The sequence below is a fragment of the Vipera ursinii genome (genome assembly GCF_947247035.1).
Source record: "Vipera ursinii genome assembly, chromosome: 12".
Lineage (NCBI taxonomy): Eukaryota > Metazoa > Chordata > Lepidosauria > Squamata > Viperidae > Vipera > Vipera ursinii.
Window position 1 is genome coordinate 13676325 of NC_139525.1, and position 21808 is coordinate 13698132.

The 21808-nt window shown below is 45.7% G+C and overlaps 2 protein-coding genes across 4 annotated transcripts in view; both read right to left on the reverse strand.

The window, feature by feature from the left end:
* Nucleotides 1-860: 860 nt before the first annotated feature.
* On the reverse strand, nt 861-2764 carry KCNE5 (potassium voltage-gated channel subfamily E regulatory subunit 5; the record flags this gene model as incomplete). Its single annotated transcript, XM_083371840.1, is given in 4 exon segments — nt 861-1002; nt 1718-1785; nt 2406-2474; nt 2477-2764. Coding segments are annotated over 4 exon segments (567 nt in total).
* Nucleotides 2765-6316: 3552 nt separating this feature from the next.
* ACSL4 (acyl-CoA synthetase long chain family member 4) overlaps nt 6317-21808 on the reverse strand; it is a 47118-nt gene continuing 31626 nt past the window's right edge. For all 3 annotated transcript variants that reach the window (XM_083372025.1, XM_083372026.1, XM_083372024.1), the window contains 9 exons: nt 19517-19640; nt 18905-18976; nt 17220-17359; nt 16285-16457; nt 14996-15070; nt 13549-13740; nt 13078-13192; nt 12200-12357; nt 6317-8384 (listed from right to left, as the gene is read on the reverse strand). In XM_083372025.1, coding sequence (XP_083228151.1) covers nt 8227-8384; nt 12200-12357; nt 13078-13192; nt 13549-13740; nt 14996-15070; nt 16285-16457; nt 17220-17359; nt 18905-18976; nt 19517-19640 — 1207 coding nt within the window. In that variant the 3' untranslated portion in view covers nt 6317-8226. The remainder of the gene's footprint in view (nt 8385-12199; nt 12358-13077; nt 13193-13548; nt 13741-14995; nt 15071-16284; nt 16458-17219; nt 17360-18904; nt 18977-19516; nt 19641-21808) is intronic.

The window sequence follows — 21808 nt, forward strand, 5'->3', positions numbered from 1 at the left end:
TGGTATTGTGGTTTGGTATGTCGGTCTGACAGCCGCGGATAGGAAAGTATTACAGAGGGTAGTGAGCACAGCACAAGACATTGTGGGCTGTTCCCTGACACCACTGGATGACCTTGCCAGGGCTCTTTGCCTTGGAAGAGTGAGGAAGATTCTCAGGGATGACTCACACCCTGGACGGTATCTCTTTACTCTCCTACCATCCGGTAGGAGATATAGGAATATAGCCAGCCGTACGAACAGGCTGAAGAACAGCTTTTATCCGTGGGCTGTTAGGCTTTTGAATGGGACATAATCTTATGCAGAATTGACTTGGGAGGCCGGTGTGTGGTGTAGTTGGTTCACGTAGTGTGGTGGGATGGAGGGTTTGTTGTCACTGTGTGTTGGGGGGAGAGAGCAGGGGGGGGAGGCTCAGCTAATCTCAATGTACACATGTTGTACTTTGACAATAAAGGTTTATTATTATTATTTATTATTATTATTTAAGTTGGGCAGAGAAAAGGACTAGGAGCCAGCAATATCTTTAGGTCAATTCCCCTTCCCCTCTGTACTTCCCCAATGCCCTAGAGTAGACCTATCTGCTGGGAATTGTAGTCACCACCCAGGTTGGGGAATACGGGTTTGAAGCACAACTAAGCACTGCCAACTACACAAAATACTAAAGGCTTTGGACCAGCCCTACTGTTCAAAGAGATCCTTCCATCTTCTCATACCTATATTTGTTCTCCCATGCCTACATTTTCCTTTGAAAAACTTTTTAAAAAAAAGCGAGAGAAAGACGCCAACTAAACCCAGCAGGAGAATTTTGGATGAGGCTTGAGGCCGCTCTTAAACCACACTCGACAGTCCTGCTTTTTTAGTCTTTATCTTGAGGACTTGAGGATGTCCTTTCCTGATGATTTGGGAGCAATCGGAGGCTTGAGTTTCCTGAGGTCCAGCGTCACAGTGCGGTCTTGAAAACCGGAGCTGGCCACTTCTTGCCTTAAACAGATGTTGAGCTGCATTCTGTGCCAGAGACACACAGCCTCTTGGCTTTGCGATTGTGAAAGCCAGGAAAATAACGGCACCCTTTGGAAACACCCTTTGCATTTTCAGGTCAGTCTCTGGATGCGGCTGCCGCCCCTTTTCCACCTCCTTTGACAAAATCCAGCCATGGCAGCTGCCGGGAGGGAGGAAGAAACGCCAGCCACTGCACCGGGCGCCGACTTCCAGGCTAGCATTTTCTCCAAAGTCCATGGCAGAATACATTTGGCAGCCAAGCCGCCTGGAGGAGCAGGGGGAGCTGGCTGGAGAACTCACCTATTTTGCAGAGCCGGGCCAGGCGAAGCAGCCAGGTGGGGTTGGAAGCAGTCAAATTAAAAATAAAAAATAAGTTTGTAAGCCGCCCTGAGTCTTCGGAGAAGGGCGGGATATAAATGGAATTTTTAAAAAAAATAAAAAAATAAAAAAAAAATCCATGAGGCTTTTTTTTTCCTCTTTCCAAGGCGCCCACGATTTGGGGCACGGTAGGGTGAAGCGGGACCAAAAGAGCGAAATTCAACTCAACCCGTCCGCCTTTCTTGCACACAGTCACTTTCGTGCTGCTTCTCCGCTGTGGACCGTTGCAATTCATTGGGGTGGTGGTGGTGTTAAACAGAGGGTGGGGGGCTTCGGAAGCCAGTGGCCTGCCTTCCCCAGGCCGAAGAGGAGTCCTGTTGAATCCTGAAGCCCCCCACCCCACCTCCCCATGAGTCGGGGGTCCCAGGACGTCTTGCCCTGTTGGGTGGGGGCTTGAGAAGGGAGTGGGGGCTTGAGAAGGGGGTGGGGGCTTGAGAAGGGAGGGGGGGCTTGAGAAGGGAGGGGGGGCTTGAGAAGGGAGGGGGGGCTTGAGAAGGGGGTGGGGGCTTGAGAAGGGAGTGGGGGCTTGAGAAGGGAGGTGGGGGCTTGAGAAGGGAGGTGGGGGCTTGAGAAGGGAGGGGGGGCTTGAGAACGGAGGGGGGGCTTGAGAAGGGAGGTGGGGGCTTGAGAAGGGGGGGGCTTGAGAAGGGGGGGCTTGAGAATGGAGGTGGGGGCTTGAGAAGGGAGGTGGGGGCTTGAGAAGGGAGGTGGGGGCTTGAGAAGGGAGGGGGGGCTTGAGAATGGAGGTGGGGGCTTGAGAAGGGAGGTGGGGGCTTGAGAAGGGGGGGCTTGAGAAGGGGGGGCTTGAGAAGGGAGGGGGGGCTTGAGAAGGGGGTGGGGGCTTGAGAAGGGGGTGGGGGCTTGAGAAGGGAGGGGGGGCTTGAGAAGGGAGGTGGGGGCTTGAGAAGGGGGTGGGGGCTTGAGAAGGGAGTTGGGGGCTTGAGAAGGGGGTGGGGGCTTGAGAAGGGGGTGGGGGGGCTTGAGAAGGGAGGGGGGTGTCTGGGCTCGCTGCCTCCCCCAGCCCCCCTCACAGAGGCTCGCTCTCTCCGCTGCTGCTGCTGCGCTCGCCCGGGCTGGCGGCGACCCCCTTGCCCGCCGCCGCCCAATCGCTCTGGATGTAGAGGTGGTAGGGGTCGTGCTTGGACTCCAGCTTGCGCGAGCGCGTGTAAGCCAGGATCAGCCCGCCGGCCAGACAGCCGTAGAAGATCATGATCAGCAGGATGTACAGGTAGGCGTCGTCCTCGCCCGGCGGGCGTGCGGCCGGCCTGGAAGCAGCAGAAGCGCTGGGGACGGGACCCCCGCCGCCCCCGCCGCGCAGCTCCTGCCACAGCCGGCCCAGGAGACGCTGCAGCCGCCGGCTCTCGCTGCAATTCGCTCCCGGCTCTTGCATGGCTCCTGTTGCGCGCCCGGGGCTCCCTCCGTCTGGCTGGCTAGCCTGCCGGGCAGAGAGAGACAAAGGCTGCAGCTGCTGCGCTTGCCGGCTTTGCAAGGGGCCGGGGGAGCCTTCTCTCCCCCCCTACTCCGCCTTTCCTCCGGGTTAGGAGGAGGAGGGGAGGGGAGGGGGGGTCGAGCCAGACTTTCTCCGCCTCCCGGAGGCGCCTTTGTTCCTTAATGGGAAGTCCTGAAGCCCGAGCTGGTTTGGGAGGGATTTTGGCCTGTCCCCCCCCCCCCACACACACACCCAGCCCCCAGGAATTGGAAGGAAAGCTGGGGAAGTCCAGCAAGCCGCTTGGACCCTCGCGGGGCGTTTTCAGGGAGGGCGCAGCCTTTCTCTTCCGCCTGGCGGATCTAAAGCAGGGTTTTCCAACCTTGGCAATGTTAAGACAACTGGACTTCAACTCCCAGAATTCCCCAGCCAGCATGGCTGGCTGGGGAATTCTGGGAGTTGAAGTCCAGTTGTCTTAACATTGCCGAGGTTGGGAAACTCTGATCTAAAGAAACGAACCAGAGGGTTGATCTTGGCTGGATTGGATGGAGCAGGGGGTCTTCAAACTCGGCCCTTTTATGACTCATGGACTTCAGCTCCCAGAATTCCTCAGCCAGCATGCCTGGCTGAGGAATTCTGGGAGCTGAAGTCCATGAGTCATAAAAGGGCCGAGTTTGAAGACCCCTGGCGATGGAGGAACCGTGCAGAAACTCCAGATCTGATTGATTAGACGCCCTCAAAGGTGGCTCTCGACTTTTTTTTAAAATAGGGGCCAGGTCGATTTTCTCCACGCTGATCCAACCTTCAGGGTCTTCCAAGGGTGCATTCACTGCTTCCTTTGCCGCTGATGGTCCTTTTCTTCTTTTTCCTTGCTATTAGACATAGTAAGGATTGTGCTTCACGTTTATCCGTTTTATTGATAGCCATCAAAATTATGTCAGGGCTGTTTCACGTACCGCCTATTTAGTCATGGTTAGATGGGAACCTGCAGACCAGCTCTGACGCAGGGATATTGAGAGTTGTAGGCCTGCCCTAATATAACCAGAGAGCAATAAAAGTTGGAGACGGCTGCCTGGAGTTGAGAAACAATGCAGGGAAAGCCACCAAACCTTTGGATGACGTTACTCTTCAACAGAAAATAGTGGCTTTCATTTTACAGATGTAAATGTGTAATATCCCCATTATTTTCTTTGGGAAACTTTTTTTTTTTTTTGGACCTGTCTGTGGGTAGATGGGAGCTGGAATTTTGAGCACATGATAAAAGAAAAACAGGTCAGCTTGATCTGCTCTCCATCAACCAGTTCAGAGTTCAAAACAAGTAACCCAGAATGACCAAAAAAGGCCTAGGCTGCAAACATGCTGGAATCTGTTTCTTGTAAGGAACCACATTATTTCTTGAGCCAAATCAGGACACGTAATGGTGGGGTTTTTATTTTGTCCGGCTTGCAAAACAGCAACCGCGCCTGAAGCGGTTTCCACATTGGGTGATGGAGATGGATGATGCTTCAATGCCAGAATTGGCTCAGCAGGCTTCTAGGTATTTTTCAACTCTGGATGCCTTAGGTGCAGGCAGGATTGCGTCATTAGCTGTAGATTTTAGAGATGAGACCTTGTTTACAGCAAAAATAGACGTGAGCCAAGGACATGTTGACAAAAGTTGAAGGCAAGCAAGGAAATCTTACTTTAGATGCTTCAGGCATAGTTCTTTGGGAGGAGTGAGGCTTCTGAAACATTAAATACCCTCATTTCCACTTTTATTTTTATTCCAACGTTGCGCCGCTGAAAACTCAATGCTGCCATTTTCCACAGCACAATTACAGAGAGCTTTAAAAGCCCTTGGTTTATTTTTCGTCTTTGGTGAATCAAAAGGTATGAGCCGTCTGTTAAGATGGCCCCAGAAAGTTACTTTTGGGCCTTTAAGATGATCTTAGATCCGTTGTGTTTTCTGTTTTAGTCAAGTTGCAGAGTACCAGGTCTGATTCTGGTCTAACTGTATATTTTAAAACTCTGCATATGAAGAAAATAGCACTTAGATTTATATACTGCTTCATAGTGCTTCACAGTCCTCTCTTAAGTGGTCAGAATATTTGCCCACAACAATCTGGATCCTCATTTTACCGACTTCAGAAGGATGGAAGGTTGAATCAACCTTGAGCCTGTCAGGATCGAACTGTTGGCGGCCAGCAGTTAGCCTGCAATACTGCCTTCTAACCACTGTGCCTCCACAGCTCTTATAAAGTTGGTGTTTGGGATAATGGTGGCATCAAAATAAAAAGTATGGCCAGTGGAATCATTTCTGCCAGGCTTAGTGAATCTGAGCAAATAAGTTTATTGCTGTGCCCATCATTTTAGAATTACAAATGTCTACATATTATAGTTAGATCCTTATTCCTGCTTACCCGAGAAACTAGTTAAGGGAGGAGACATCCAACAAACTTCCTTAAGATACGGTGCTTTGTTGACCTTGCTGAAAAATGGAGGAGTTCTAACTTGGCTTCCAAGTTGAAATCCGTTCTGGCTTCCCTAGAAGACCACTTCCTCGTTCTATTTGTCTCTTAGCATCTCTAGATAAGAGAGTGTAATATTAATTTGTTCTGATACGAGGGTGAAAGGCAAGCCTCGTGGTGTGCAGAGATGTGTTTCCCAGTTCTAGAAAAACGTCTCCATAGTAAGGAGTAACTTATTCACGGGACAGCAATATAGGGTACTCTCACTTACGAACAATACACACTTAGGCTTGGAAAAATCCTGGAAAATTACAGCCTTAACGACCATGTGAATGAAGAGAAGGGAAAAAAAATGTTTTGTTGACCTTCTGCAGCAAGTTCAGTCATCTGCCATCTTGGAAAGTTTGTTACAAGAGCACCTCCATCTCCTCTGACACCGGAAAAGGTCTCACGGGTCAGAGGTAGACTTAATGCATATCGAGCAGGGGTCTTCAAACTTGGCCCTTTGATGACTTGTGGACTTCAACCCCCAGAATTCCTCAGCCAGGCACGCGTGCCTGGCTGAGGAATTCTGGGAGTTGAAGTCCACAAGTCATCAAAGGGCCAAGTTTGAAGACCCCTGCTATAAAGTAACTGTGAGTGGCTAAAATCACACATTAGGCGTTTCCTTCCTGTGCATATGGGCAGATTAACCTTTCGTTATGTTTTCAATCAAAATATCTTTGTACATCGGAGTTTTACCCCCATCTGAAAAACTCCTACAGCATTTGTTGTTTCTGTAAATAAGGATTTGTGTTTGTGCTCTTAAGAGGCATTTTTCTGGGCCCATGACTATATTTACTTGCTGTTCAGCCAAACTGTTTTCAATCATTCTATTTTCAGTCAATAGGAGGGGATAAGCATGCCCAGAAGCTACGTCAGAAATATTCCCCACGGCTTAAAACTTGGTCCACACGCACAGCCGATTCTGATTAGGCAGTAAGAATAAACCAGGACTTAATAATCTGTTGCTGCTCTAGAAACTGGCTCACCCACACACATAGCTCGCAAAAGGAAAACCTTTCCCAAGTTGTGTTTTAAAATCGTTGTGTATTGGACATCGTATACAAAACTCCTTCGTTCTCCAAACAATATCCAATTATTTTTTCTTTTTAACCGTAATATACACATGAAAGTATAACGAATAAAAGAAAATCTATTTCATAAATACTCTGGAGCCACCAAAAGGTTAACACAATGCAACCGAGAGCCACATCTGTACAAAAATGGAAGCCACATACAGAAACAGATCAAAAGTGCACAGGAGAACAGCATCCCAGAGTTGCCACGTTCTTCTCAAGTTTTCATTTCAAGTGTGAACTACTAGGAGGAGTAGTGCACAAAAGACGTTCTGTGGAATAATGCCCACACCAATGCAGAGGAGACTGCTGCTCCCTCCCACCCTCCGTACATTGAGGATTTCCAGTTTTTAAATAAAAATAGCAGACAAAAAAGCTTTCCCTTTGCAAGCATTTTAAAACACAAAGTTCCCGAGGCCACGTCCATCACTCGCCTAGAAGAGAAACTCGTTTTAAGATTTTGTTTTATGTGATAATAGTCAAAAATAAATTAAAATGTCCCTTTTAAAATTTAAAAAACAACAACAACCAACAATAACCAAATATTTTATCTGTGGTGTGGGTGTGCTTAGAGGAAAGCGGTGCATATATTCCGAAAAGCAGAACACTCTGCAAAAGCAGACAGGACATAGAGAGTAGCCACAGGATTTCTTTTGTTCCGCTGATAGATATATATTTTAAAGGTAGTGAGTGCAAAATAAATGATCGGAAAAGAGGCCGGCATAATCGTGACAGTAATGCCAGCGTTCTTCGTACAAGCCAAACTGATGCTAGACATGGCCAAAGTCATCCACTTGTCTTCTTCCAAAAGACGGCTTGAAATGTTTTGATTGGAATGTCTTAATTTACCTCTGCTCGGCTGTGAGGATAAGTTTCTTTCTCTTTTCTTTTTTTAGGCACCCTAAATGTTTTCATCCTACCAACCATCTCTTTCCTCTTTCTGTATGGAACACAACAATTTGAGAGAGAGAGAAAAAAATAAATAAATACAAGAGAATCCATCCGGGCTCACCAACTGGCAGTGAAAGCGGGTTTCTCGCCCCCCTTCTTCTTCTTTTCAATGCAGCAGCAAATGTGACTTTTACAAGTACCAGGGGTTTTCTCTTGAGCAGTGGAAACTACGGCCAACTGCCTATGGCGCCTTTTTGCGGAATGAGCAATTTAAAAATAAAAATCAGAAAATGCAAGGAATAATTTCATGGCAGAGACAGGCAGGATGGTGCCGCTGAGCACTGAACTGCAAGGAAAAGGAATAACTTGGCACATCGGGCGTTATTTGTTGCGTTGGGAGTGTCAGTTTACGGCTGGGTGAGAGTACCGTTTTCACAAGAGAAACCCCTCCTCATCTTTTTGTGCCACCGAGGACGAGTCGCCTTCAATCGAGCAATTTTGCAAAGGACCTGAGAGAGAGCCATTTCTGGAGCAGCGTTCTGGAGAGACTCGGTTCTAGCCCACCACCCTTACAACGCCTCTTCCGTGTTGCCTTCTCAACCAGCTAGCTTTCATCCGTTTCGAAAACATCGCCCTGGACTCAGCCCAGATGATCTAACTGCTTCCGAATCAGAGAGGAAGCCGGAATAGAAAGATAGAAATATTGGTTTATCCAGTGAGGGAGATTCCATACGAACACAGCCATTTGGAACTGGAAATGCTCTAATGAAACCCTGGCAGTGGGTCAAGTCTTTTCGACAGCATCTTGGAAAACTGCAGGGCAGAAAGCCAGCGCAGCCGTTCCTTCTGGGTAACCGGGAGCAAATGTTGCAACTGTTGTGTGAAACGCCGTTTTCGTTTGGAAACGCAACCGCTCGACTCCAGAAGAAACGACGCACGCTTTCTGACGCAGGGAGGTTGGGGGGGGGGCTTATTTCCCTCCGTACATCCGCTCGATGTCATTGAGGTAATGGTTCTTCAACTCCTTCCTTTTCAGCTTGAAAGCATCGGTGACTAAGCCTGTCTCGGGAGTCCAGGGCTCCGGACTCAGACGGACTTTGATGGGCACTTCAAATCTTTCCAGCTTCACTGAAAAAGCAAGGGAGGAGGGTGAGGGGTGGAGGAGAAGAAAACAGAGATCAGAACTGGAAGAGAGAGAGGAGCCAGGCAGATGGACACAACCTACAAGCGTCATTCATTTATACGTGAATGCAGCAGGCCTGGGTTGTTGGTTTTTTTCCTGTTCAAAAAGGGTTTTTTTAGCCACAAAGAAGGGGGTCAATGAAGAGTGGGGGGGGGAATCAACCTATTCTCCAAAGCACCTGAAGGCAGGAGAAGAAGCAATGAAGGGAAACTACACAAGGAGAGAAGCAATCTTGAAGCACGGGAGAAATTTTCAAACGGTGAGACCAATGAACCAACGGAACAACTTGACTCTGGAAGTTGTGAATGCTCCAACCCTGGAGGTTTTTAAGAAGAGTTTGGACAACCCTTTGTCTGAGCAGGGGTGGGGGGTGGGGGCTGGACTAGAAGACCTCCAAGATCTCTTCCAACTTTGTTCTTCTAGTCTAATTTGACAGGAACAGTTCTGCAGGACTCCTACTGGCTAGGGACCATCCAGATCTCCCTTGGAAAGGACGACTTAAAACATCCAGAATCCAGAACTCCGCGATTACCTTTCATTGCCAGATGGGCAGAGATAGTGAGCCATTGAGACCTAAACTCTGAAGAGTCTCGTTTTTCTGTTACAGGGACTCCCCAACTTACAACCCCTCGTTCAGTGACTGCTCAAAGTTACGATGGTGACTTACTACTTGGTCCTCACAATTCCAACCATCATGGGATCCCTGCGGTGCCAAGATCGCCATTCAGGCCTTTGGCCACCATCATGCCTTTACGACAGCTGCAACGTCCTGAGGTCATGTGATCACCCTTTGCAAGCAAAGCCACATGGGGAAGGCGGCAGGGAAGACCACAGATCTCAGTCGAGCGTTATCTTGCTTCGTGTTCACAGAAAAAAGGTCCTAAAATTGGGTGGGGATTATGTGATGCCTCACTTAACGACTGCACCACTCAATGCCAAAAAAAATTTTTTGGGTCCTTACTGTAGTCGTAAGTTGAGGAGTACCTGTATTTCTAGGCACGCTTCCACCGCTACTGAAGCCTACTGGACTTCTTCTAGCCAGAAAACATTTCAAATAAAGATACAAGGCAGGGGTCCTCAAACTTGGCCAGTTTAAGACTTGTGGACTTCAACCAGTCATGACTGGTTGGCTGGGGAATTCTGGGAGTTGAAGTCCACAAGTCTTCAAGCGGCCAGGTTTGAGGATCCCTGATAATAAGGCTATCTGTATGCCTGGCAGAGATGTCACACCAACACAACGTGCACGCTCCAAATCAAGTGAGCGCTGATGATGGCACCTAGTTTGGGTAATGAAAGGCCTGCAGGAAAACAACCCAGCTTGGAGAGCACGGAGGACCCCCCCCCTCACACTTCACAGCTAAATACAGGCAGCCCTCGACTTGCAGCCATGATGGAGCCCAACATTTCTGTTGCTAAGTGAGACAGTTGTTAAATGAATTTGGGCCCGTTTTACCATCTTTCTTGCCACAGTTGTTAAGGGAATCGCTCCGCGGTTTGTTAACTTGGTAACACGCTTGCTAGTGTGAATCTGGCTTCCTCACTGACTTTGCTTGTCAGAGAAGGGGATCCCGTTGCCAGAGTCTGGGACCCTGCAACCGTCATAAATGTGAGTCAAGTTGCCCAGCATCTGAATTTTTCATCACGTGACCACGGGGAGGGCTGCGACGGTTGCAAATGTGAAAAACAGGCATAAATCACTTTTTTCTTAACGACGTCGTCCCCTTGAACAGTCGCTAAATGAACCGTGGTCGGCTCCAAGAGGATTCTTCCCGATGGCCAGCAGATGGCAGAAGAACAAATGCAGCTTCACAAGGCCATTTCCTATCCAGGAAAACACTTCCCTGAATCTGTTCTAGGGTTGCCTGTCTTTTGAGTCCTCAATACATGGCAAATATTTCCTTAATACTTGGGGAGGGGGTGGGGGCTTAAATTGGTCAGAATCTTTTTTTTTTGTGTTATTGGAAAAAAAATCTGTTTGTTTTGCGATAAGTCTCATCTCCTTTTCTTTCACAGCACCAGGCTTTGTACAGAGGTCACGTACGAAGAAGCTCAGCGAGCTTGCTCAACGAAGCTACAGTACGTAGCTCGTCAGGCCCAGGTGCTACAGCAGTGTTTCCCAACCTCGGCTACTCCTAAGAGGTGTGTGTGTGTGTGTGTGTGTGTGTGTGTGTGTAACTTCATCTCCCTAAATTCCTAGCCAGCTTGGCAATTCTGAGGTCGAGAAACGCTGTGCTATGGCATACCATTCCATACAAAGCAGGCTGGGCCCTGTGCAGTTAATCTTCTCGAAGGCCGTCACAAAAGGGCCCGCCCTGCTCTTTCTAAGAAATGGAACGCTGTAGCGACAGGGACCGGTATGGTACGTAAGAGGCAAGATCCTGGGCACTGAACCTGTTTTTTTTCCCCCCTCTTCATTTGGGGATCAGAAGGCGGCTCGCTTTGTTCGTAAAATTACGCTGAAACTATTTCAGGACTCCTCACTGAGTTTTTATGGGTCTCCTACTTCAAAGCAACAAGGCTGTACCCCGTCAATTTTAGCAACAGCCGTAGTGCAAAAGGAGAGGCGGTTGGAAATTGCACAGGGGAGTCATAGCTTTATCCCTCTTACAAATTAGAAGTAGCAAGAAGCAGGGCCTGACTGTCCCCTTGAAAGAGTAATTAGATACGTTTGGAATTAGAATTGTTAAGTTATTTGTCACCCACGAACAACCAGGCCACATGTGCAAAGTGTGAACTAACTACTTCATTAGGTTCTGCCTATAATACAGGAATCTCCCCAGTCTAGCAGCCTTTTCTTGGAAACAATGAGATAAAAACTCCAAAGAATTCAGGGAGGGCTGGTTTTACTGTTGCGCGGAGATCCTAGAGTAGCTCCGACTGATCCCTCCTTGGGTGCTTCCCAACTTTAATTCCACTTGGTTTGCAATCTTTAAATCGCTCGCTTTTCTAGACAACATAGATTGGAAATACAGCTGTCGTTCACATCCAGGCACTTCTGATCTAACCATACAGTTCTTGGCTTGACACTGTGTACAAAAATGCTTGTACTGATTAACAAAATTAATCAACATTTTCATGTACCTTCAAGGAAAGTAAAGGGCAGTAGGATGAGACTTGATAGAACAGTCTTGTGCAAGAACAATTGCCAAAACTGAAGTGGGCTAAATAAATACAGACCGATTTCTATGTCTCCATCTTTGGGAAGCAAGAAATTTTGAAAATGGATGAGAAAGTAGTCTGGGCAGTGGAATTATACATTTTTGAATTCTCTTATTTGGGTGTCCGCAGGGGATAATTGATATGGGTTGTACTGTTTTGGTACACGCTCTTGTGATATATGTATGGGAGGCTTTCATATAAGGTATACTGACATGATGTCACTGCTCATGGGAATGCAATCTCAGTTTGCTGCAGATAGCCATGATTCCATTGAACTTTCCCTATCTTTAAAGGGAAAAGGAATGGAACAGGACTTTTGGAATGGCAGCTATCAACACATGGTCAAAACCCAGCCAGGATGAAACTTTGATCAAGTGCCTTCAGCCATCTTTCTGACAATTCTTCTTGCCTTACAGATACTCTTAGGGAGATTGAAAAAAGGGGGAAAATGCAGTGAAAGGGAACTGGCTTGCAAAAGCTCTTAACAATTTCTGCTATCATTAGTAAGATACTGCGTGATACTCGAGCAGAGTACCTGCTGCAGATAAGATTATGAGTTGCAACCACTCTACGGTTCACAAAAGCATCTTCATTTGCTTACTTTTGTTAGCCATGTCTTTAATCTCTTTCAGAACTTCTGACTCCATGATAGGATTGTTACAGAGGTTGATCCAGCTGTCAGACATACCCCTCTGTTCGGCAAGTGCCGTTAGTTTCTTCTGATTGGGAACCACAAAACTGATGACGTAAGACTGGTTGCTAGATTGAAACACAAGAAAACACTATTTAGTTTTTAGTGACATTCGACTAAGCAAAATGTTTTACCCTAGTCTAGCCCAACCTTTTTTCAACTGGGGTTCTGTGAGAAACTGTCTTTGGGGAAAAAAAATATTTTCAATTTATTTCCTTCAAAACAAAAACGGAAATTGAGAAATGTTGCTCCAGCCATGTTCTCACAGTGGCCATCCTTTACTATGGCACGCAGTTCAGCACCATCTGAAGGCTGGTCAGCTCCCTCACTCAAGATATAGGGCAGGGGTCCTCAAACCTGGCCCTTTTATGACTTGTGGACTTAGACTCCCAGAATTCCTCAGCTGGCTGAGGAATTCTGGGAGTCGAAGTCCACAAGTCATAAAAGGGCCAAGTTTGAAGACCTCTGATATAAGGCAACCTTCTCTTGGCTACTTTATAGCACCCAATGCTTCCCAACCTGAGCAAGATACTTGAACTTCAACTCCCAGAATCCCTCAGCTGCAGAGGTTGGGAAGCCCTGAGTTATGTGCGTCACGCCTGCTGGGAGGGGCCTACCTAATTCCAGCCGTTTGAATCCTGCTGGAGCAACGGTGTTGGAAAAGTGGAGTGCGAGATTCTTAGTTCCCAACCTGTTCGATGTTAACTTGATGATTTTGTGTTTTTGTTTTTTTTAAAAAAAAACATCCCACAAACTTGTGTGAAAGATCACATATATGTAAAACTCACCTTTTCGCATATGCACAGATATTGTCAATCAGGGGGCAGTTTTTCAAGGCTGCCTCAACTTTGCCAAGAGAGACGTACTCTCCGGCTTGCAACTTCACCAAGTCTTTTTTACGATCTGGGGAAACAACCAAACACAGTTTGGGGTTTGAGAGAACCGTCCTCCTCCGACGGAACACCCCTTCCCTCAGAAGGCACCCTCAGCGGAGCCAGAGACTGGGCAGTGACAAGCCAGCATTCCCCAGACATTCTATTTAAGAGACCACGATGCCAGTTCTCACGCAAAACCAATTGCTGAGATGACATCTTTTACCTTTGCAAATGTGTGTTACAAAAAGAGAAGACCGTTTACACAAACAAGGCAACTTGTTTTAGATGGCTGTGAGGCGTATAATTCACGGCATGCTTGGAAGAGCTTACTAATATAAAAACAGGGCCAGGTTTCTTTCTGAGCAAACAAAGTATTGTGCCTACCTATGATTTGCAGGCACCCGTCAGAATGAAATTCCCCAATGTCTCCAGTGCAGAACCATCTCTGGCCATTGCCATCGACAATGAAATCTTCGGCTGTTTTTTCATCATGTCTGAAGTATCCCATAGAGACATTGGGCCCTCCAATTATAATCTCTCCCCTAGGGTGTGGCAAGTCTCTTGTTGTGTAACCTCCTGGGGGGGGGAAGCAGAAAGAAAGAACAAACCAGTGGCTACACGATTCCTTTAAATCTGACCAAAATGGTCATCAAGAAAGAAAAGCAGGGTAGTGCTGATTAATTATGTTAGGTCACTAAATTCATACGGGCAGTAAAATGCAACGATGCATTAGGTCCAACCAGGATCACAAAGTTTCGGGACCAAAAAGCCTTTGAATCGAGAACCGGTGCGTCCAACCTTGGCAATGTTAAGACTTGTGGACTTCAACTCCCTAGCCAGCATGGGGCTGGAAGCAAGCATGGGAGCTGAAGTCCACAAGTCTCAAAAGTTGCCACGGTTGAAATATCTCTGATCTACAACATACAGAGGCATGTATGGGACACAAACAATTCTAACTCTTTCAAGTTGGTTCGGAGGTAAATCCCACGAAATTGAGGGGGCTTTTTCCCAGAGCCAAGCGAATACTGGATCGCCGCTTCTCTCAGCAGATTTATGCAATTTATTAGGAAATGGATTCACCCAATAGATCAGAAGGGTTTTTCAGTATTGGCAACTTTACGTGGTGTGGACTTCAACTCCCAGACTTCTCATGCTGCCTGTGTTATTCTGGGAGTTGAAGTCCACATCTTGTAAAAGTTGCCAATGTTAAAAAAAACACACTGGTTTAACCAAAGCAAGTTAAATGTATCTCTAGCCATCAGCCTCTTAAGCCAAGGGATTTTAAAGGTACGTGATTTTCTATGGGGAGATCTCCCTGGATATGATTCGTCTCACAAGTACACCACAAGGGCAAAAGAGTTTCGGAACTGGGAGATCCTGGACCAAAAATAATCAGTTTTCCCAGATGGGGCTGTTAGGTAAGATAAGATAATCTTTATTGTCATTTTTTTTACTGTGGGCACAATGGCACACATCAAAAATGACATTTAGTTGCCCGCTCTCAAAGTGAAACACATACACGACACACCTAAAACATACTATTAACAACGTATGTATAGACCCACACCCCTACATATACATAACAATAAAATATTAAATACTGTCCATCTTGAATATGGAAGCCTGAACCATAGCTGGCTCAGGAATTCTGGGAGTTGAAGTCCACGAGTCATAAAAGAGCTGAGGTTGCCGACCCCTGGTATAGGGTCTCCTGCTCGAGCAGTGGGCTGGACTAGAAGACCTCCAAGGTCCCTTCCAACTCTGATATTCTACTCCTATTTCAGCCATGGAAACAGATTAAAGTCTATTAGAATAATGGGATTTTTCTCACCTTCTTTCCAGTCCCTGAGTTTAATCTCACAGCAGATAAGAGGAGCTCCTACTCTCCCGGTACTGTAGTCAGTTACTAGGGAGAAAACATCAAGAAACAAGGAGTGAGAAAGGAACCAAATCGTAAGAGAAGAGCAGGCAGAGCGGAGGGCCGAGTTAAGCATGTCATCAGCTTAGAGCAGGAGTCTTCAAACTTGGCCAGGCAGGCTGGCTGAAAAATTCTGGGAGTTTGACATCCACAAGTCATAAAAGGGCCAAGTTTGTAGACCCCTGGCTTAGAGTTATTACGTGGCCACAAACGCTGACCCTTATTTGGCACCAATTTAGTCTTCAAAGTTTAGATTTTTCTGTCTCGGCTTGAGCGATAAATCTTGAGCGGCAACTTAATGTGTGGTCCTGATCCTTTGCAGACTAAATTAACGTCAGGCACAAAAGAGCAGGACCATGTTGTAATTCAGGGTCAGCCTGTGGGTTTGGCAGTTGGGTTGGACGACTCAGAGGAGGAGGAGGGGGGTGTTGAAGACCTTGCTGAGGGGGTTGAAGATCTTGCTGATGAGAGCCCTCAGCCAGGCCCCTCCCACTTGGTCACCACGGAGACCCAGCTGTGTGAGCCTGACAGCGTGGATGAAGATGACCCACAGCTGGCCCTGTTCAAGGACGCCCGACGCAGTAGGCAGTCAATCAGGAGTAAACAGAGGAAGGCAATGGGGCTCCTCAGAAGGAGGCAGAGAGAAGCCACGCCCTGAACTCTATATAAGGGGAATGTCTGGGAGGGCTGGTTTGCTGAAGGCAACCGCTTGGATAGTTCATGTTTCTTAAAGCTCCTGTTTCTTGGTTTGTCTTGTTCCGTTTGTTTTTGTGGTAATAAATTTGGCAGGCGTAATTCCAGCCTCTTGCCTTCTTGTAAAAGGGGTTGTCCCTGCCTTTTCTGCAGGGCCGGTAGCAGGCTGGTACAGAACAGACCATACATCAAGTTGCAGTTCGGAAAATCGATCACTCGAGGAATCTGGTCCACTAAAGTTCAAATCTGAATCGGCGCCAGATAAGGGTCAGTGGAATTTAAGCGGTGGGGCGGGGTTTGAACTTCCCACTGTTTTTGGCAGCGTAAGGACTCTGAGCCGATGAGGTGCTTATCTCCACGCCCCAGCTTTGCCTGCTCTTCTATACAAATGCTTTTCAAGTTCTTTTAATGTAAGTGCAGACTAGATTAAAGACGGCCCTGCAGGCTGTTTTCCGAGGGCTCCGCACAAAACACCTTTACGGTAGAAAAAGCGAATCATAAACCCTTACCTTCAGTAATGGTGCCCGCTCCACAGGTTTCCGTCAGGCCGTAGCCTTGGCCAACAGGGCAGCAGAAGCAGATGTTCATGAACCTCTGGGTTTGAGGTGAGAGAGGGGCCCCTCCAGAAAGCATCATACGTATGTTCCCTCCCAGCAGAGCCTTCACTTTTTTAAACAGCAGTCTTAAAAGGAGAAGAATCCACAATGATAACAATGAAAGGGCACAATAAGAGGATTTATAAACAGCCGTTACCGGCCCCTCCCTGTAATACCCATTAATCCACCTGTTGTGGATTCAGCCCAATGTTACAGGTCAGACTGGCTTTCTGCTCTGTTCAGAAGTGAACAGGAACCAGTTTTTTTCCAACCTCCAGGCCCCAGATTTACCTGATTCATTGAAATGACTAACCCTCCCCCCCAAAAATGACAGACATGGCTATCCTTCAGATCAGAGAACTCTAGTTCAAATCTGATTTTGTACAAGTCAGGGTGATTTCAACATACCCATCAGAGGTTCCAGGATTTTTTTTAAAGGATTAGATATTCTACAATCACCCAAGGGTTTGTTGAGTGGCAAAATTCAAGGATAAACCTGAGGCCCTCCAGATAACCTGGACTGCAACTTTCAGAATCCCCTCATGGCATGGTAATTGATCAGGGATTCTGGGAGTTGGTGCTTAATATATTAACGATAGCAGTCTGGCAAAGGTTACCTTAGAAAAACCCCTAAGATAAGTGATGTCACTGCAGCAGTTTAAAAAGCAGTTCAACAACCTACACTTAAGAGCCACTGATTTCCATGATGAATGAATGTACTCCTGAAGGGAAGGTTAGGATTTAGACAAAAGTTTATCCAAACTGGTTGAACCAGGGCTCCCCCCACCCTCAAATTTAATCCTCAGCTATGTCTGCCACAAATATTAAAATACGTCAACTGTACTTACAAGTTACAGAGAGGTGCGTCGTAACCTCTTTTTATTTGTTCCAATTTATAGTCATATCCTATCTTGAACAAAGTTTTCTGGAAATAGTTCATCTCCTGAACTTTACTCATGACGTTCTTATAAATTCGATCCATGATTTCCTACGAACAATTGAAAGGAAACAGCTAAGAGACATTTTATTCCTGAACTGGCTTATACCAGCCCAGACCAGTGACAAGAAAGGAGCAATTCATTCCATGTCAAAAAGCTATTTCCTTAGTTGTATAACCCTTAATATGTAATCAGGCTAATCTATTGGCAGTCAATTTTAGCTGGGGGTTATTTGCGTAGGCACTCGGTGGAAAGCAAGGGAAATATTGAACACCCTTCTCGTTTTGAGCTATTTTAATGAGGAGCTGTCAGAATAAAAAATAATTCTGTGGCCATATTTAACCAGCCGAATGACGATCTGACGCTACTTTCAACCTATGCCAAAGTTACATTTAGATGATGTATGGATGATTATAATGTAGCATGGCCAGCTTTATTGAAACCGTTGTATAGCGTCATGCCCACGTATGAGAATTTTTGTTTTTGCTTGTTTCTTCTCTATTTAATTAAACAAATAAAAGCTATTTTAGAAAATGATTGTGAATGTTTTGTTCCCCCCCCCAAAAAAAATCATGTGAGCAAAAGGGTGGCAGGAATCTATCGCATGGGTCAAAAGTCTGGGGTTCTCAGGGCAAAACTGAGATATTTTAAAGATCTGTGGTCTTGCCAAATTATATTTTATTTATTTATTTATTTATTTATTTATTTATTTATTTATTTATTTATTTATTTATTTATTTATTTATTTTAATTCCATTTATATCCCGCCCTTCTCCGAAGACTCAGGGCGGCTTACAAGCTTAGCAGTAGCCTTCATTCTATGTACATGCCTGCTTATTAGGGCTTTCACACACACCCCAAGCGGCATTATTACAAAGTCAGCTTATTGCCCCCAACAATCTGGGTCCTCGTTTTACCTACCTCGGAAGGATGGAAGGCTGAGTCAACCTTGAGCCTGGTGGGATGCGAACCTGCACTAATGGCAGGCAGCTGGTGTTACTTAAGGAGGCATTAGCCCACTGCTCCACCAAGGCTAGATTTCCCCCACCCACCCACCAATAAATTAAAATTTTTGCAGCCAATTGCATTTTGTCTAACTACTGGGTGCGCTTAATAGGGTTTGATGAGGGAAGGTGTACAGAAAGAAAGACAGATTTCCAAAATATATATTCTGAAACATGAGCAACATGTTTCAAGCAAACAAAGCTGTAGATATAGGCATATCTGCAACTGGTTTTATAAGATCCAAGACGTAAAGGGTTGCTTTTTTTTTTTTTTTTTTTTTTTTTACACTTGTGAGGCTAAGATGGGTGATCTATATCAGCGTTTCCCAACCTTAGGAACTTGAAGATGCGTGGACTTCAACTCCCAGAATTCCCCAGCCAGCATAGCTGGCTGGGGAATTCTGGGAGTTGAAGTCCACGCATCTTCAAGTTCCTAAGGTTGGGAAACGCTGATCTATGTAAACCAATTGGGAAAAATAAGTTACTGTACTTTTTGAAGTTTAAAAGTCAACATTTAAACCATTTTTAATAAACTTCCAGTGTGAAATACACCAAGAGTTTCACAAGCATCTCGTCCTTACTGATACTTACTGGCACAGCTGCCATCAAAGTGGGCTTCAGAACACTGCAATCTCCTTTGCTTCCCTTTTTAATTTTGCTTGACTGAAAGAAGGGGTTAAAAAAAAAAGAGAGCGAGAGACCAATTTTAATTTCAATTATTTTCACAGAAGAATAAAACCATGGAAAGATGCTTAGGGCTACTGAATTTTGCAAACTGAAATAATAGGCCAAAAGGAATGAAAGGTAGAGCGTTTGTCATATTTTACTGCCCGAGGGTCAAAGAGCTGATCAGATTTTAAGGCTGAGGGGAAAAAACAGAACACCCGCAATCGAGAAAATACTTCAGGAGCGTATTTTTAAGATGTCCTTATTTGTGAACGTCACTTTGGCTCTAAGACTACTTCTCACCGTAAGGCTACACAATAATATTTTAATCTGTGTAGTTTTTAATGTTTTAACATTAAAACATTTTAATAATTTTTTATAACTTTGTTTTGTAACGTTGAAACTGGGCAGAGTCACCTGGTAGGGGATAAAAAATTGATGAATAAACAAACACACAAAGTTCTATCCAACGTTTGCCATTAACTGAACACTTTCCCCCTTAAACAATTTACAAAGCAGCTCCATCCATTGGCTTACCTGGTCTGACAAGGTGAGCGGAGAGGAATATCCAATCCTGCAGCCGTAGGTAATACAGGAAATTTCTGCCGTCAGCTCTAATACATGAGCCAAAGGCAAGTAGCCAATATACGTGTCGTTGGGTCTAAGGGAGAAAAATGAAAATGGTTTCAATGTGGCAGTCAGGATAGCTTGGTCTAAACCAGGGGTAGGCAACCTCGGCTCTTTTATGACTCATGGAGTTCAACTCCCAGAATTCCTGAGTCAGCTATGCTGACTCAGGAATTCTGGGAGTTGAAGTCCATGAGTCATAAAAGAGCTGAGGTTGCCTACCCCTGGTCTAAACAAACAAAGAACATGGTTTGGGTTTTTGTCTCTTAACCGGGGAGAACTGAATCCTTGTAGTTTAATGCAGGGGACCCTCCAACCTTGGCAACTTTATGGCTTGTGGACTTCAATTCCCAGAATTCCTCAGCCAGCCTAGTTGAGGCTGAGGAATTCTGGCAGTTGAAGTCTACCAGTCGTAAAGCTGCCAAGGTTGGAAGTCTAATGGAGACCCTTCGTCTAACGTACATTCAAGCTGATAAAACGTCACCTCAGACTGACTTGAGTTAAAATGCAGCTTCGGCTAAACTTGAGTGGCCTCCGGAGGTAAAGATCTCAACTTGCTCGTGCTAGGTAGAGAATTCTGGGAGCTGACATCCACACAGCTGGAGAACTCCCAGACTGGAGAAGCCTGCTTTGGTAGATCTTATACCCAGTGGTGGGATTCAAATAGGAGAACCACCGGTTCTCTGCGTGGATGCCGCTTCCGGAAGTCCATTCTGGGCCTGGGCAACAAAAATAATTACCTACCGGTTCTGCCGAAGGGGTGCGAACACCGGCTGAATCCCACCACTGCTTAGACCTGTCCTTTCTAGTTACTATGGTGCTTACAGAAATGTTACCTTCTACACAGAATGGCCTTTCAAGAGCGGTTTGCTTAGGGTTTATCCTTCCAGATACTTGAGATACACCTGGCTGTTCTGACATGTTAACATCCCACATTATTCTGTGGCCAGGCTTGACTATGATTCATTATCAACCCTAATGCTCATTTTATTTTTGGTTTTAAACTTCTATAGATTATACGTTAAGCAATTCTGTGCCATGCTTAAAGACATGACGCTACCAGGTAATCCAGAAACAAGTTGTGCACAAACATATTAATTCGCTCCAGCCTCCAAGTTGTAGCGGTCAGGAACATCAGTGCTTTTTCTGCTGGACTTTTGGACAGCTAACGGGCCTAAGAAAAACTTGAAAGGCCACTGTGGATTTGCTTGAATCGAACAATAAAAGTAGAGTACAGCTCTGAAGCATTTGTTCCGCTCCTTGAGCAGTGTAACTGCATATTTCTGTTTCACTTGCAGCAGCAGAAACACAGGACTTATCTTTACCCTATAAAGATTAACCTTATTGTTTTGATTGCTCAATTAGTGGAAAACCATCTTGGGAAGCATATCATCAAGAAGAGCGTAAGCTATAACGTTTCCAAAGCCAGAAAACCATATTATCTCTTTGAGATAAATCTATTTATTTCTAATTATACATATAAGCAGATTATATAATTTATAAATATAAATATAACTATACATCTGTTTATTTCTAATCTCGATGACTAATCTCTTTAAGTTTATGGCTGGCTCAGGAATTCCGGGAGTTGAAGTCCACGAGTCATAAAAGACCAAGGTTGCCTACCCCTGTTATAGACCAATGGTTAAGGTACAGGTCATTGATTCTGAACAAGCTGAATATATTCTTCATAGCTATGATGAGCACCATTACATTTCTAGCATGAGTTGGATAAAATACAATAGCGATGTGTATATAAGGAAGGAAGGAAGGGCTAGATGGTAACATGGATGGATCATTGCTAAGGCTCCAATAAAGGAGAATATTTGTAACTGTCAGGACCCACCCCAAACCACGTCTTAGGAAGACAAAACTCTTGGAGCCAAATCTAGTCCAAAACGAATCTTTACTATGACATGCTTGGCTGTAGGAATACAAGACAGGACTTAATATTGTTCCACGAACTAAACCCTTATAAAGAGTTCCCGGTTTAACCCCCCCTTAACCCCATTTGGTCAGTCCCCCATCACTTACCTCGTATCATCCCTCTCGTGGGAAAAAGGAACTTAGGACCTTTTATGTTTATTGCTCTCTTCCGTGACACAAGCCAGATGGTAGGCCCCCCCCTTTGTTTCCCCAGTTCAAAAGGCTTCTCTTTTCCTTTGAAATGCCTAATACCGGTTCAATACACATCCGTTCCCT